The 13,973-nt window shown below is 41.3% G+C and overlaps 1 protein-coding gene across 3 annotated transcripts in view; it reads left to right on the forward strand.

Moving 5' to 3' along the window:
- Positions 1-7,865, forward strand: part of NHSL2 (NHS like 2) — a 148,279-nt gene extending 140,414 nt beyond the window's left edge. For all 3 annotated transcript variants that reach the window (XM_072124481.1, XM_072124482.1, XM_072124483.1), the window contains exons 6-8: positions 1,329-3,605; positions 5,746-5,875; positions 6,273-7,865. In XM_072124481.1, the coding sequence (XP_071980582.1) occupies positions 1,329-3,605; positions 5,746-5,875; positions 6,273-6,585 (2,720 nt within the window). In that variant the 3' untranslated portion in view covers positions 6,586-7,865. The remainder of the gene's footprint in view (positions 1-1,328; positions 3,606-5,745; positions 5,876-6,272) is intronic.
- Positions 7,866-13,973: the final 6,108 nt, after the last annotated feature.

Below are 13,973 nucleotides of genomic sequence, written 5' to 3' on the forward strand. Positions count from 1 at the left end.
TATAGTTTAAAAAAATGCTAAAAATTCAAATAACCATGTTTATTTGTCATAAACATGTTGGGTATCACCGCATCCCAAAAGACTTGATCTATCAAAATATAAAAAAACGTTATTCCCTGCATTGAATACCGTAACAAAAGAAACGCCCAAATGTCCAAAACTCATAAAAAATGTAATAGTAGGTGATCAAAAGGTCATATATTCCCCAAAATATCAGCAATGAAAACCTCAGCTCATGTTGCAAAAAATGACACCTTACATATCTCTGCAGTTTGAATAAGTTATTAGTGTCAGAAGATGGCAAATCAAAGATTTTTTTTTTCCTTAAAGTGTATTAAAACACAATATAAGCTGTATAAATTTGTATCCCTGCAATCATATCGACCAAAACAATAAAGGGGAGGTAAAAACCGGGCTTACAAGTACATGACTTTTCAGTACATGGCATGGAATATTAATTGCCATCATACGTGGTTCTAAAGGGGTTAATCATAGCTGCTGTGTCTGATCAGACCCACTACAGCTCTGACCAACATCAGCAGTCACAGGGGGTAACTATAACCCCCAATTAAAAATAAAAGTTTAACTTTTATTACGTTTTAACTAGCTCTATGGCACTCTACCGCCACATCTGAAAATTTGCTAAAAATGCTCTGGTCACTAGAGCCTTTTCAGGCCATGTCACTAAGGGGTTAAGTTTAGTGATGACCTGCTTAACCCAACCCAACACCTTCCTCATCTGTGCCTGGGACAGGAAGCTGAACGGATGGAGCTGTATGACCCACCATGAGACCTTGTTCTTCAAAATCACATTGGCCCGGATACTGTACATTAAGGCGCTTGAGACAGTTTTTAGTCCTAGTTTACACAAAAAAAGAACTTCTCATGTGCTTGCACATTTATTTTTTATGCGTTCGCGGAACTTTTGTGTTACTGCTGCACTTTGTCAGACACTCTGCACTATACCATGTGTCTCCTATTAGTGCTTAGTCGGAGTTTGCCCCACATTTATTACTGACATGTGGCACAATTCTGGCTCACAGTGAATATTGAAAGTGCGCCAAAAAAAGATGCAACCGTGTTCACGCGTTCCCTAGCCGTGCAGATTGCGCCAGATAACTGAACACCGTGCGCCAGTATTGAATAATCTGGCACAACCTGCAAAAGAGTGATGAAAATGGCACAAAGGCAGATAGCACCACCCCTTTAATATGGTACACAATGTATATATAGTTTACTTTTAGGTATTAATTTTAGGTATTTTCTGCAAAAAAAATTCATAGTTGAATATATTGTGTTTTTAACATCTTTTATTATCAATCCTATAGGAAATGTCAATGGAGTGACAAACGTCGAACAGCCCCCTGTTCCACCAGATTCTCCACCTGCAAAATCAGAGTCGTCTCATGGGAGGCACCCAGGAGGAAGAGCAGCAACACCTCATCCTCAGCAACTGCCATTAAGAAAAACTTTCAGTGATCTTGGCCATATATTACAGTCCCCAAGCAGTATGGATAGTGCAAATATAATATATTCTAGCCCTTCATGTAATGGGTCAAAGGAAACTGCAAACGGTCAGGAAAATTCATTCAACTATATGACACCATCTAGCCCAATAAAAACCAAACAGGCCTATGCCACCGATCTAGCAAAATGCTCCACCACCAGCATGGCATCCCCTGGAGTTAGTAAAAGTGGCTCTTTTAAAATAAGAAAAGACAACATAAGAACCAGTTCAGGAATCTCCTGCTCAATTTCAACACTTCCATCACAATCTGTTGAACAAACAAAGACCGAGAAATCAAAATCGGTTTTCTATCCAAGTCATTCAGTTGCAAGTAACATGAACAACTCTTCAACCTTACCAACATCTTCCAGCGAGTGCACATTCCGAGAAAGGTCCTTGTCAATGCCTACAGATTCTGGTTCCATGTCTTCAGTAGACATTACTTACACAGAAAACAGGAGAGGAAGTGGAGACTATGCCCTAAACTATCCCAGTGGAAGTTCTGAGGAAAGCACAAGTACAGAAAATGTTTCTGCTCTGACTGAGCAAGACAACCTAGAGCGTAGAAGATCCAGAAGTATCTCATTGCGAAAGCCAAAGAAAAAACCTTCTCCTCCTGCACGTAGTGTTTCCTTAATAAAAGATACATCCGGTCAAAAATTACAGCCAGTAGCTACCATGCCAAAGGACCAAAGACCTAAAAGCCTTTGTATTGCATATGATAGTCAAGGAAATAGTTATGTGCAGACATCAATGCAAGGTAATGCTACAATGCCAACATCTAGAAGCATGCATTTTAATCAGAATTGGAATCTCGGTGATTGCAGGTCCAATGACCTACACAGGACATTATCTGGCTCCAGTTCAGCCACAGGTACTACAGTGATTGAGTGCAAAAGGGTACAGGGGAGTTCTGAGTCACTGACATCTCTGTTCAATTCAAGGGCCACAACTCCTTCCCAGGTTTCCACAGGGACGGATTCCAAGATGTCATCACCTGGGAAACCTCCTCCAGGTTTGATGTCTCCATCCAGTGGTTACTCAAGCCAGTCAGAGACTCCAACTGCAGTGCCAACATCATTAATTTTAGGGCACTCTCCTTATCAGACCAATAGGGTCAGACCTATGGTTCCTGAAAGAAAATCATCTCTCCCTGCTGTGTCTCCAATAGATAGAAGTCCTAGTATTCGACAGTCTTTTGATTTACCTCTAACTCCACCTACACATCTGGATCTGACTAGTGTAAGAAAGTCTTCAAAAAATAAAGTGAGGACGAGCAGAAACCATTCTGAATCAACATTTAGCACAGGTCAGAATCAGAAAACCAGTCCAGTGCAACCTATCATGCCCATGGTAACTCAGTCAGACCTCCGGTCAATTCGCCTTAGATCAATCAGCAAATCAGAAACCGATGAAAGTTTGGATATTATAGATCAAATTGATGAATTGACAGATGAGGCTTTTCCCTTGCCAGAAAAAAAGACAAAGCCACCAGTTGCCGAAAAACCTCCGGTGTCGAGAAGACCTAATAGTCTTTCTTACAGATCTACTGCAGTGACACCAGAATCCCCTGTGATGTCACCATCTTCACCTGGGAAATATCTTCGAGATCAATCATCTCCTCAAGACGCATACATGGTGATTGGGACAATGCGTCCAAGAAAGCATTATGAAAGTTGTGAAACTCGTTTGGAAACTCCACCTTCTTTGGACCCGTCCCCACCTTCTGAAAATTACTTCCAAACAGCATCATCAGAAATCCGAAGTTTCTCACACAGCAGTGCTGAAGAAGATGAACTAACCAAGGGAAAACTATATCCAGAAAGAATAACCCTCCAGACCTTAACATATATGGATAAAAAGAGGGTAAAGATTCCTCCACCCATTCCAAAAAAGCCTAGTGGGATACACTTACCAGTTACCAGTCCACCACCTCCAAGCCAAATTGCATCTTCATCTGAGCAAAGGTTGTCTCCCATTGTCACCATGTATTCTGGGGCAAGCTCATTTCCCGACATTATTGAGTTCCAGAAATATAGTACTGAAGGAGTTTTTCATGCGGCCCAGCCAGATCTTGTATCTGTGGACACATTTCCAGGTAAGCAACAGTCACTACGCACAATAGAACATTTGTCTTTGCAAGAAGGATTGGACATGAGATAACTGTAGGCTCAGACTATATGGTAGAGGAAAGCCAAAACTAGAAGTGGGCCCACTCGTGAAGCACTCACTGTTTACAATATACCCTATCTCTGTAGGATCTACTCATGGTTTGAGCTTACAATTGCTGATGTACAATGCTGACCAACATGCTGTCTGTGTGACAATAGCCTTTAATCTATAAAACTATTTAGCTTCCTTTTTTGACACCTTTGTGGTTTACATTTTCCCAGTAGATTTAATACATGATGATGCTAGCTTGTGTGCGTCAAATAGCAAACAGCCTTGCATTTTGAGGGTCTGTACGTGCCAAATTAGCAGATATAAATTTGACCATTGAAACTACCTATGTTTTTGGCAGGCAATATAGGGGTATATAAGAATAAGGAGGCTCCTGTAGACATGTGTATAAGGGGGGGATCATTGAACAACCCCAGATGCATGCAGGGCTAGATGGGCACTGGGTACACATAATGGAGTACAACAGAGGTGGCTCCAAGCCACGAGGACTTATGGCACCATAGCAGCTGTATAGCTTACCTTTTGGATGCATGCCACTGTGTTAATCCAGTGTGAACAAAGACTGATAAGCATCTATTGAGTATTGTCATCATTGTCATAGGCAGCTTTTGATGTTCACAACATAAGTATGCATTTAGCTCATCAGCCTCAATGGGATAAACAATGAGAGAAGTTCCTTTATCTATGTGAATGCACAAATCAATCTGGAAAAATCAAACTTAAATAACCTTAAAGGGGTATTCCCATTTCAACAAGTAATTGGTATTGTTTAAATAATAAAAAGTTATACAAATTTCCATGGGTGTCCGTGGGTGAACTTACTGTGCACACAATGGGTAAGACACTAGTCTTTCATGTTTAGATCTGGTATATGTATATTATCCACCTTGTAATGCATTGTTACTGATTACTCTATTAACATGAGATCATGTCATAGGTCAGTGGTGGCTAACCTATGGCACGGGTGCCAGAGGTGGCACTCGGAGCCCTTTCTGTGGGCACTCCATCACCAGAGAGGACTCTATGTATCTCCCTGCAGTCCCAGACAGCCCAGGACTTGCTGTGCACTGAGCTATTTTAAAGTGACAGTGCTACTTGGGACTACTGGAAGAGTGGGGGGGGGGGGGGGGCAGATCTGGATTATCATTGTAGCTCCTGCTCCGGCCCTGACAATTCTTCTTGTTTATGGAACCCTGGAGGGAAGCTACAATGATCATCCAAATTTCTTCTATTTTCTGCTTTATTGGTGTCCTCAGGAGCTGGTATCAATGAAAGCTGTGACAGAGAAGGTAGTATAAATCACAAATTACATTTCTGTGTTGGCACTTTGCGATAAATAAGCGGGTCTTGGTTGTAGTTTGGGCACTCAGTCTCTAAAAGGTTCGCCATCACTGTCATAGGTAGATTCATTCACAGTTGGTGGATATACCCATATTGTTTATTGGGGATTTGCCCAGCCGAACCTAGTTGTATTGGACCTTTCTTTTTGCATCCAGTGTATGGTTTTTATCATATATATAATTCATGTAATAAAGGCTATATTCACACGAACGTATGGGGGACGTATATACGGCCGCCGTATATACGGCCGATATACGTCCCCCATACACTTCTATGGGCGCACGGCTCCCTACGGGAGCGGTACGGTGCCGCACACGTGCGGCACCGTACCGTACCCGGGAAAAAGATAGGACATGTCCTATCTTTTCCCGTAATACGGCGCCGTGCGCTATAGGTTGCTATGGAGAGGGGCGGGGGTGAGCTGCGCTCACCTCCTCCTCCTCTCCCCGTACACTGCCGTTGCCCGCTACGGTACGGTACGGGCGGGCAACGGCAGTGTGAATATAGCCAAAGTTTGATTTGAAGTTTTACATCAGGAACGGTGTATAGTCCTTCTTATTGGTTGTATAAATCCATTGAGATGCCTTCTTGTCCCTGAGAGATTTCTGCAATGTTTCATCAATCTGCTATGACTATAAACTGGGCCATAAATCTAATCTTCATATCATAATTTTGGAGTATATGATGTTTGATCTCACTGTGTTTTTGTACTACAGGAAACCACATAGAAATGAAAGAAGAAAGTAAATGTGTATCAAGCAAAACTGCAGACTCCATCGTTGAAGATGACGATGAGGTGTTTGTGAGTTCACGGACCACCGAGGATTTATTTACAGTCATTCACCGGTATGCGCTCTGTTACTATATCCTTTATTAGACAAAAAAAAATCCAATTGGTTTCTGACCAAATGTATAAAGTACCATATTTTTCGGACTATAAGGCGCACTAAAAATCCTTTGATTTTCTCAGAAATCAAAGGTGCGCCTTATAGTCCAGTGCGCCTTATATATGAACCGTACTTACAGACAACAGCTGCCTTGAACTGTGCACAGGACTGCCACCTGCTGGTCATTCACCCTTAAAGTCAGGTGCGCCTTATACTCCGGTGCGCCTTATATATGAACCTAGACGTTTTAGCAGGCATTTATTGATCATAGTATCATAAATGATGGTGTGCCTTATACTCCGGTGCGCCTTATAGTCCGAAAAATACTGTAAAGTTTTGCTTCAATTTCTTCTCAGGTCTAAAAGGAAGTTACTGGGATGGAAAGACTCCGGAGACTCATTTGCCAGTAGACAAAGCTCAGTGTCACCAGTTAAAAATTCATCGAGCTCAAACAGCGACTCTTCATATGGAACCTTGAGCATAAGTCGGACTTCCAGCAAAAACGAAGACTTTAAGGCTCTTCTCCAGAGGAAGGGCAGCAAGAGCAGCATGGGTAGCCGCCCCTCAGCTGCAGAGCTTTTAAAAACCACCAATCCTTTGGCGAGGAGAGTAATGAACGAGTTTGCTCCAGAAATGGAAAAAAGTGGCAACACAAAAACTTTGCCTTGAAGTTTGCAGTGACATCTTAAATATGAACATTTGCATCCTCGGGAACTTACGACAGCGATTTACTTACAATTTGGAGACATCTGGCCTTGCACAGTGTATGAACTGGAGCGCTATGCGGCCATTTTCTTAAAGGGATACAGGAAATAGATCCTGAGTTTAGCCATGTTGCGAGACACCACTTGTAATAATAATGTGACATCAAACCACATCTTCTTTCGGGAATGTACAGGAATATTTGCATGGGATCCAGATATTGATTTGCAGTTACTAGAAGCTTTGCATTTTGTAGTACCGTTTCCATTTTATATGTATTTCTGCCATCCTAGAGTGAAAACAAAACATGAGCTACAATGGGACATGGAATCCCACTGTTTGATTATTAGAAGATTACATACATTATTGTATATATTCACTAACCCAAAATACCGATAGCTTACTATGCCAGTCTACCGATAATATCACAGGTCAACAGTGCATAATGCAAACATTAAAAACATTTTAAAATAAAAAAAAATTCAACCATTTTTGAGCTGTGTAGCAAGGGCCAAGCATATTGTCATGGGATCCTTCACATATGTATCTACGAATGTAACCATTACTCATTTTTATATACTGGATTCAATTCTCAAGTGTATTAGCCATTTACAAGCTGGCATACGTCACACCATGACGGCTCAATCTCTATCCTAGATATAGTGGCCTTTTAAGCTCATACAGTATTGTGAAGGGGATATATATCGGTTATATTCTCAACGTTTTTCTCAGAGGCAAATTTCGCTATTTTAAGAGTTGGTACAACTATCCTGGTGGTGTTTATGTACATGTAGATACTTCCGGTTATTCCTCTAATATTGTGATGTATTTGCAGTTGCTGTATCTTTTTACATTTGACTACACAGGAGCCATGACATACGGTCATCTAAAAGCTTTTACAGAATCATTGACCAGGATAGCAATGTGAATATGACACCATTTGTGAATTGACAATCATAATTTTGACATAGAGTGCTGTTGACATCGTGATCATGTCAAAAGACCAAGAGACATGTATATAATATGCCCAGCTAACTAGAATGAAAAACATAACATACAGCCATATAAACCATTTAGAGATACATCTTGGGTAAATAACATGGCACAGTTTGCCAATCTCGTTCTGACAACTAGCACTTGACACCAATATTGGTAATTCTACTCACATGCGCAACTGTAAGGAACTGTAGTAATTTGTTACATCAGGTCCTCAAAGATCTCCTAAGTAATGGAGGTATTATTCAAAATTTTTTTTTCAACTTACAGACATATGTACCTTTATCCGACAACCAATGTACACATCTCCCTGGCAGTATTATTATGGCGTTCATTTTCCTTAGGTTGGGTGATCATCATAAGATCCCCCGCTCCAGTCACCCATTGACAAGTCCTAGTGATAGCTTAAAGAGGACCTGTCACCCAAAATTTCGGCACTAGGAGCTGCTTACTAAAGTAAGCAGCTCCTAGTGCTTGAACAAACGCCGCAGTGTTAGAAGGATAGCGTTACCGGAAACTTCCGGTAACGCTATATAACACTGCGGCGGGGTACAGTGTAATCATCGGACCGCTTGCAAAGCTGTCAGGCATATTTATGAGGGGGCGGGGTTGGGGAGTGGTTAGGGGCGGTGACTGCCACATGACGAGCGGCAGTCACCGCCACCCTATGGAGCGTGCGAAGCGATCCGAGAAAGAGGCAGCGACGATTACATTGTAGTGCCGAAATTATGGGTGACAGGCCCTCTTTAAGGAGCTGAGCTGTAATACCAAGAGCAGCCACAACACAATGTACAGTGATGTACTTAGTAGGAAATGATAAAACCACAGTGTTTGTCCAGATTCAGATAATTATCACCAAGCCTAAGAAATGTAGAACATTTTTATAAAATCCTGTAATATCCCTTTGAACTTAGGGGGTCGGCCACTTTTCAAAAGAATCTCTTCTGTTAGACATGTCTCTGCATGTACAGGCAGTCCCTGGGTTATGTGCAAGATAGGTTCTTAAGTTGAATTTATATGTAAGTCGGACAAGGTATATTTAGTAAGTGTAACTCCAACCAAATATTTTTTGGGGGAATTGTAACAATTAGATTTTAAAGGAAATCCACCATTTGATTTTATGCATTACGAACCAAACATACCTTGAGAATGCTGGAGCTACACTGATGCAGAAACATATCTTGTTTAATCCCTGAGCTGAGTGGTTTTGCTGAAAAACTTTTATAAAATGATGATAATGAGGCTCTGTGCCTGGCTCCACAGCTTCACCTCTACATTAAGCATGCACTGCTCCAGAGAATGATGTAATCACTGTGTTGTGCCTGACAGGCAGAAGTAATCAATCACTGCACAATCACCCAGCTGCTGTGTATGAGTGATCCAGCTCAGGCTAATTAGTCCTGTCTGGACAGTTTAGGAAGCTCTGTGTAATGTGGCAGGCTGAATGCAATCCAGCTTTAACAAGGTCCTGTATGTTATAATTGTTTTTTCAGCACAACTCAGGGATTAAACAAGATACATTTCTGCATCAGTGTATGTTTGGTTCATAATGCATGAAATCAAATGGTAGATTTCCTATAAATATTTTAGGTTGAAAGTAGCAGGGCTGCTTAATCACTAGAACATTCAGTGAGTATCTACGAGAGAGTAAAGGTACATGTGCAACTTAAGTACAGGAGTGGCCAACCCCATTATATGGCAGCTAATACATGGTTGCACTGTTGGAGCAAAACATGTTGGTGGACCCCACTTTGATGTCCATTCGTCTTAATAAGGAGTAGGGTTAGGGACAGCCCCTGTAACCCACTGTCATGATGTATATGAAACGAGAAGAGGCTTTCAAGTTAACAAAATGGCACTTTACTGTGATATACTATTTCATTTCTAAGGTTCATGTGTTACACCGTGACCTGCTATCATGCAGCTGACCCTATTAGAAATAATTCACTATATGAATGATCTCTGACTGCCTCATAGAGCCACACAGCTGTGTACACAGCCAAAAATGAATGTATTGGGAGAGATATAGAACCTTTGTAAGATGTTCTATTCACTTAGCTCAGATTTCTCATAAGTGAAGCCAATGAGAATACGGTTTCTGGTAACATGCATACAATACGAATAACAACCATTGAAAACATACAAAACCTTTTGTGTTTTTCCAGCTGTTCAGAACATTTCCTCCAATAAACAAGATCACATTGGTTTCTAGGATCTCCTGCTACACGTATCTGACTAGCTGAACTGTATAAATAAGCACTGTACAAAAGCCAGTGGATTGCAACCCCTCCGTCATACGATATCAATCCACAACACTGTACAATAAAATATCTTATAAATATATATACATTATAAATATATATATATATACATGTATATCTGGATGTTGTACTTTGTAATTACTGGACACACACATCTCGCTTTCTATTGGAAACATTGGAGCCTTGTGCTATGATGATGCTTTCAATATGTGTTTCTTCATAAGCTTTCAATTATGAAGGAGGTCAATTCTTCTCAGCCTACGTAAGGGTCTCCTTATCTTAGGTAAATATTAGAGGATTGTTCTTCAGATTTGAGAAGGAGGAGGATGAGAATTTGTGTATAATTTCAAATGTATTCATTCGTATTGCCTTTTACTTTGCATCCAGGTAATAAAATGTATTGGTTTACTAAATATATAAAAGTATATACTGTTCTTTATTTCGCTTTGCAAGTAGAAAGTATTAAAGGAAACCTACCACCACGGATCTACCTATTAAGGTAGATCCGGTGGCAGGTTCCTCTCATGTAGAGTAGTATAGCCCTTTTTAGGGCTAATTCTTTCGTGGTCCATAACTTTTATAAATTTTAATTCCCCCAATATTCAAATTTCCTGAAGATGCTACTGGATCGTGGAGTAGCCGGAGCTGAGGCTACACGGCGCGGCTACTCCATGCCCCAGTAGCCTCTTGCGTTCCACCTACCAATGCCTCTTCAGCATCTTCCTTGTAGCTGCACTCGTCTGCAAAGCTGGGTTCTGCGCGTGCAGAGTAGCTCAGGCTTTAGAGCCAAGACTGCGCAGCTGGTGGCCTGCGTTCTGCGCATGGGCAGAACCCAGCTTCACAGAAGAGTGTGCGCAGCTACCGGGAGCTGCACATTGGTAGGCAAAACGCAAGTGGCTGCTGAGGTGTGGAGTAGCTGTGCCGTGTAGCATCAGCTCTGCCTACTCCACGCCCCAGTACCCTCTTTAGAAAATTTGAATATTGGGGGAATTAAAATTTAGAAAAGTTATAAGCCACAAAAGAATTAGCCCTATAAAGGGCTATACTACTCTACATTAGAGGAACCTACCACCGGTAGGTAGATCTGTGGTGGTAGGTTTCCTTTAACATAAAGCCAAACCAGATGGTCAGAAAAAAAGGGGATTACCTTTACGGTACAAGTTTATTATCAGTACTGCATATTTTCAAGAGAAATTCAGGGGATTTGAGTCTGTGATATGAAAAATAGGAATGCTATACATAACTGAATACAACAAAACACAGTCTGAATAAACACAAAATGAAGCTTTTTATGATCAACAAAACTTGGGTTCTTCAAATTATTTGGGGTTGTTTCCAGGATGGCCGACACAGGATAGATCAGTTTTCAGGTACAGCTCCTCCCTCTCATGTTCTTCCGCTACTAGTGGTCTGTGAGGTGATAATATAATAGATTAGGCCTTCTCTGCTGCCAAAGTAATGGCAACTAAGAAATAAAGATTACTCTCTCACTTAGGTCTCTTTCACATGAACATATGAATAATACGACCACATTTAATGGACAACCAGGCCATCCATTTAAATGGTCGTATTGTCCACCATAACATACCGTGAGCAGGACACAAAACATATAGAGCGGGTCCTATTATTTCATGTACACCCCTTTGAGGTCTATGGGTACGTATATATAAAAAACATGTTGCATACAGTTGTGCACTGCATGCTGCCGTATATATGTACAGTATCCAGGGATTTTGGGATTGAGCAAGATAGTAATATCATTCCAACCCATGGATACAGTGACATACATGCACATATGAATGAAAATATCATTATATATACTAGCTGTAGCTCTTGGCGTTGCCCAATTAACTGCTAATAGCTATAACAAAATAGAACGGGTTAACAAAAAATATTTTATATGTATCTATAGACTGTCTCTGACCGTCTCTGTCACTGACTGTCCCTTTTTTCTAAACTTTTTTGACCATCTCTGTCTCTGACCATCTCTTTGAGTGACTGTCTCTGGCAGTCTTCTTCAGTCACTGTCTGTCTCTGACACTCTCATTCCAGTGACTGTCTCTGACACTCTCATTCCAGTGACTGTCTCTGACACTCTCATTCCAGTGACTGTCTCTGACACTCTCATTCCAGTGACTGTCTCTGACACTCTCATTCCAGTGACTGTCTCTGACACTCTCATTCCAGTGACTGTCTCTGACACTCTCATTCCAGTGACTGTCTCTGACACTCTCATTCCAGTGACTGTCTCTAACACTCTCATTCCAGTGACTGTCTCTGACACTCTCATTCCAGTGACTGTCTCTGACACTTTCTGATTGGTTGGGCAAAGCTCCCCATAGAGAAAGTGACAGAAAGTATCAGAGACTGGAATTGTCATTGCATTACATTGCAACATACACTTATACAAAAAGGACAGATATGAAGCGCTTACTGTTATAACAAATACATTATTTACAGAATTAAATTCTATTTGTTTTAAAAGGGGGAATCAAATATGACAATTTGGTAAAACTCATTATGAAAAAGGAGTTATGCTATAAGCTAATGGGGCAAATTTATCAACTATGTCTAAAATTAAGACAGAACAAAGTAAGATAAACAGTCTTAAACTGCACCCAATTTAGCAAAGTGTCTAATATTAAATGGCATTGTTTTCAAAAATCGTGCAGGCAAATGTGCTGTACAAGGGGTCATTTTTGGTGGGGTAATTTCTAATGTTCTAGAACATTATAGAAAATTATCTATTTATTATTCTATCATTAATTATCAATTGTAACTCTAGACAAATTTTTTGGTCTTTGTGACAATTGGATCTTAAAAATGTTGGGTTGTCATAAGAACAATGGGTCTATAGGATGTGAGGATAGACCTTTTAAGGGCTAATCCTTACGTCCCCGCACTTTTTTGATAACTTTTATTATCAGAATATGTAAATTTTCTAAAGCGGCTACTGGGGCGTGGAGTAGCTGGAGCTGAGGCTACGTGGCGCGGCTACTCCACACCACTGTAGCCTCTTTGTTCCTCCTACCCGAAATCTTTTCCTCATCTGCATTTGCAGTACAGCAGGCCCGTGTCTGCGCAGCATCGGCTTCGGAGCAATGACCGCGCAGACGCGGGCCTGCTGTTCTGCGCATGTACATACTGCAGGTTTTTCGAACGAAGGCGTGCAGCTACGAGGAGCTGCGTTCCAAAGATTTCGGGTAGGAGGAACAAAGAGGCTACTGGGGCGTAGAGTAGCCGTGCCGTGTAGCCTCAGCTCTGGCTACTCCACGCCCCAGTAGCCGCTTTAGAAAATGTACATATTCTGAAAAGTGCGGGGACGTGAGGATTAGCCCTTAAAAGGGCAAACCTCACGTCCTATAGATTCACCTACCACCCGATCTACCTTTATAGGTAGATTTGGGTTGGTAGGTTCCCTTTAACAGTAAAGCTTCATTGTGAACACCTGTAATAACTGTTACAGCTGTTTATTATAGCCTAGCCTAAAGTACAGTATATTACCAACATCCAGAGGTCTGTTTTTAACTAGAGGTCGTCTGTAAGTCGGCTGTTCTTAAAGGACACCTGTCATCAGGTCTCTAATTGTCACCACTACCTATTGGAGCAGCTCACAAGGATCCATCCCAGCCTTTATCTAGTCAATTCATACATTAATCATTATAAAATCATATTTTCTTTATTATGTAAATGAGGCTGGTCACATGGTCAGAGGCAGTGATGTCACCCCTGTTACCTCACCCCTCCCTCCCCCTGCTAATGTCTGTGTGTAATGTATAGTAAAGCATTGCTGGTGTCTGTGCTTTACCTGCTGACATGCACTCCCTCCTAATACACAGAGACACAGACATCAGCTACACAAGAATCTGACATGTTCTGCTATAACATGGCTGCCTGGAGCTGTTGTATCTCTCCTACACACACTCAGGCTCCAGGGGGCACCAGCACCAGGAAGCACATGGAGGAGCCATTAAACCATTACACCTCACATCATTATACAGACTGTCAATCATGTGTATAGAAGTATCTCATACACACAGGCTGCAGGGGGCGCCAGCACCAGGAAGCACATGGAGGAGCCATTACACCATTATAACT

This window comes from Engystomops pustulosus, chromosome 9 (assembly GCF_040894005.1).
Source record: "Engystomops pustulosus chromosome 9, aEngPut4.maternal, whole genome shotgun sequence".
Lineage (NCBI taxonomy): Eukaryota > Metazoa > Chordata > Amphibia > Anura > Leptodactylidae > Engystomops > Engystomops pustulosus.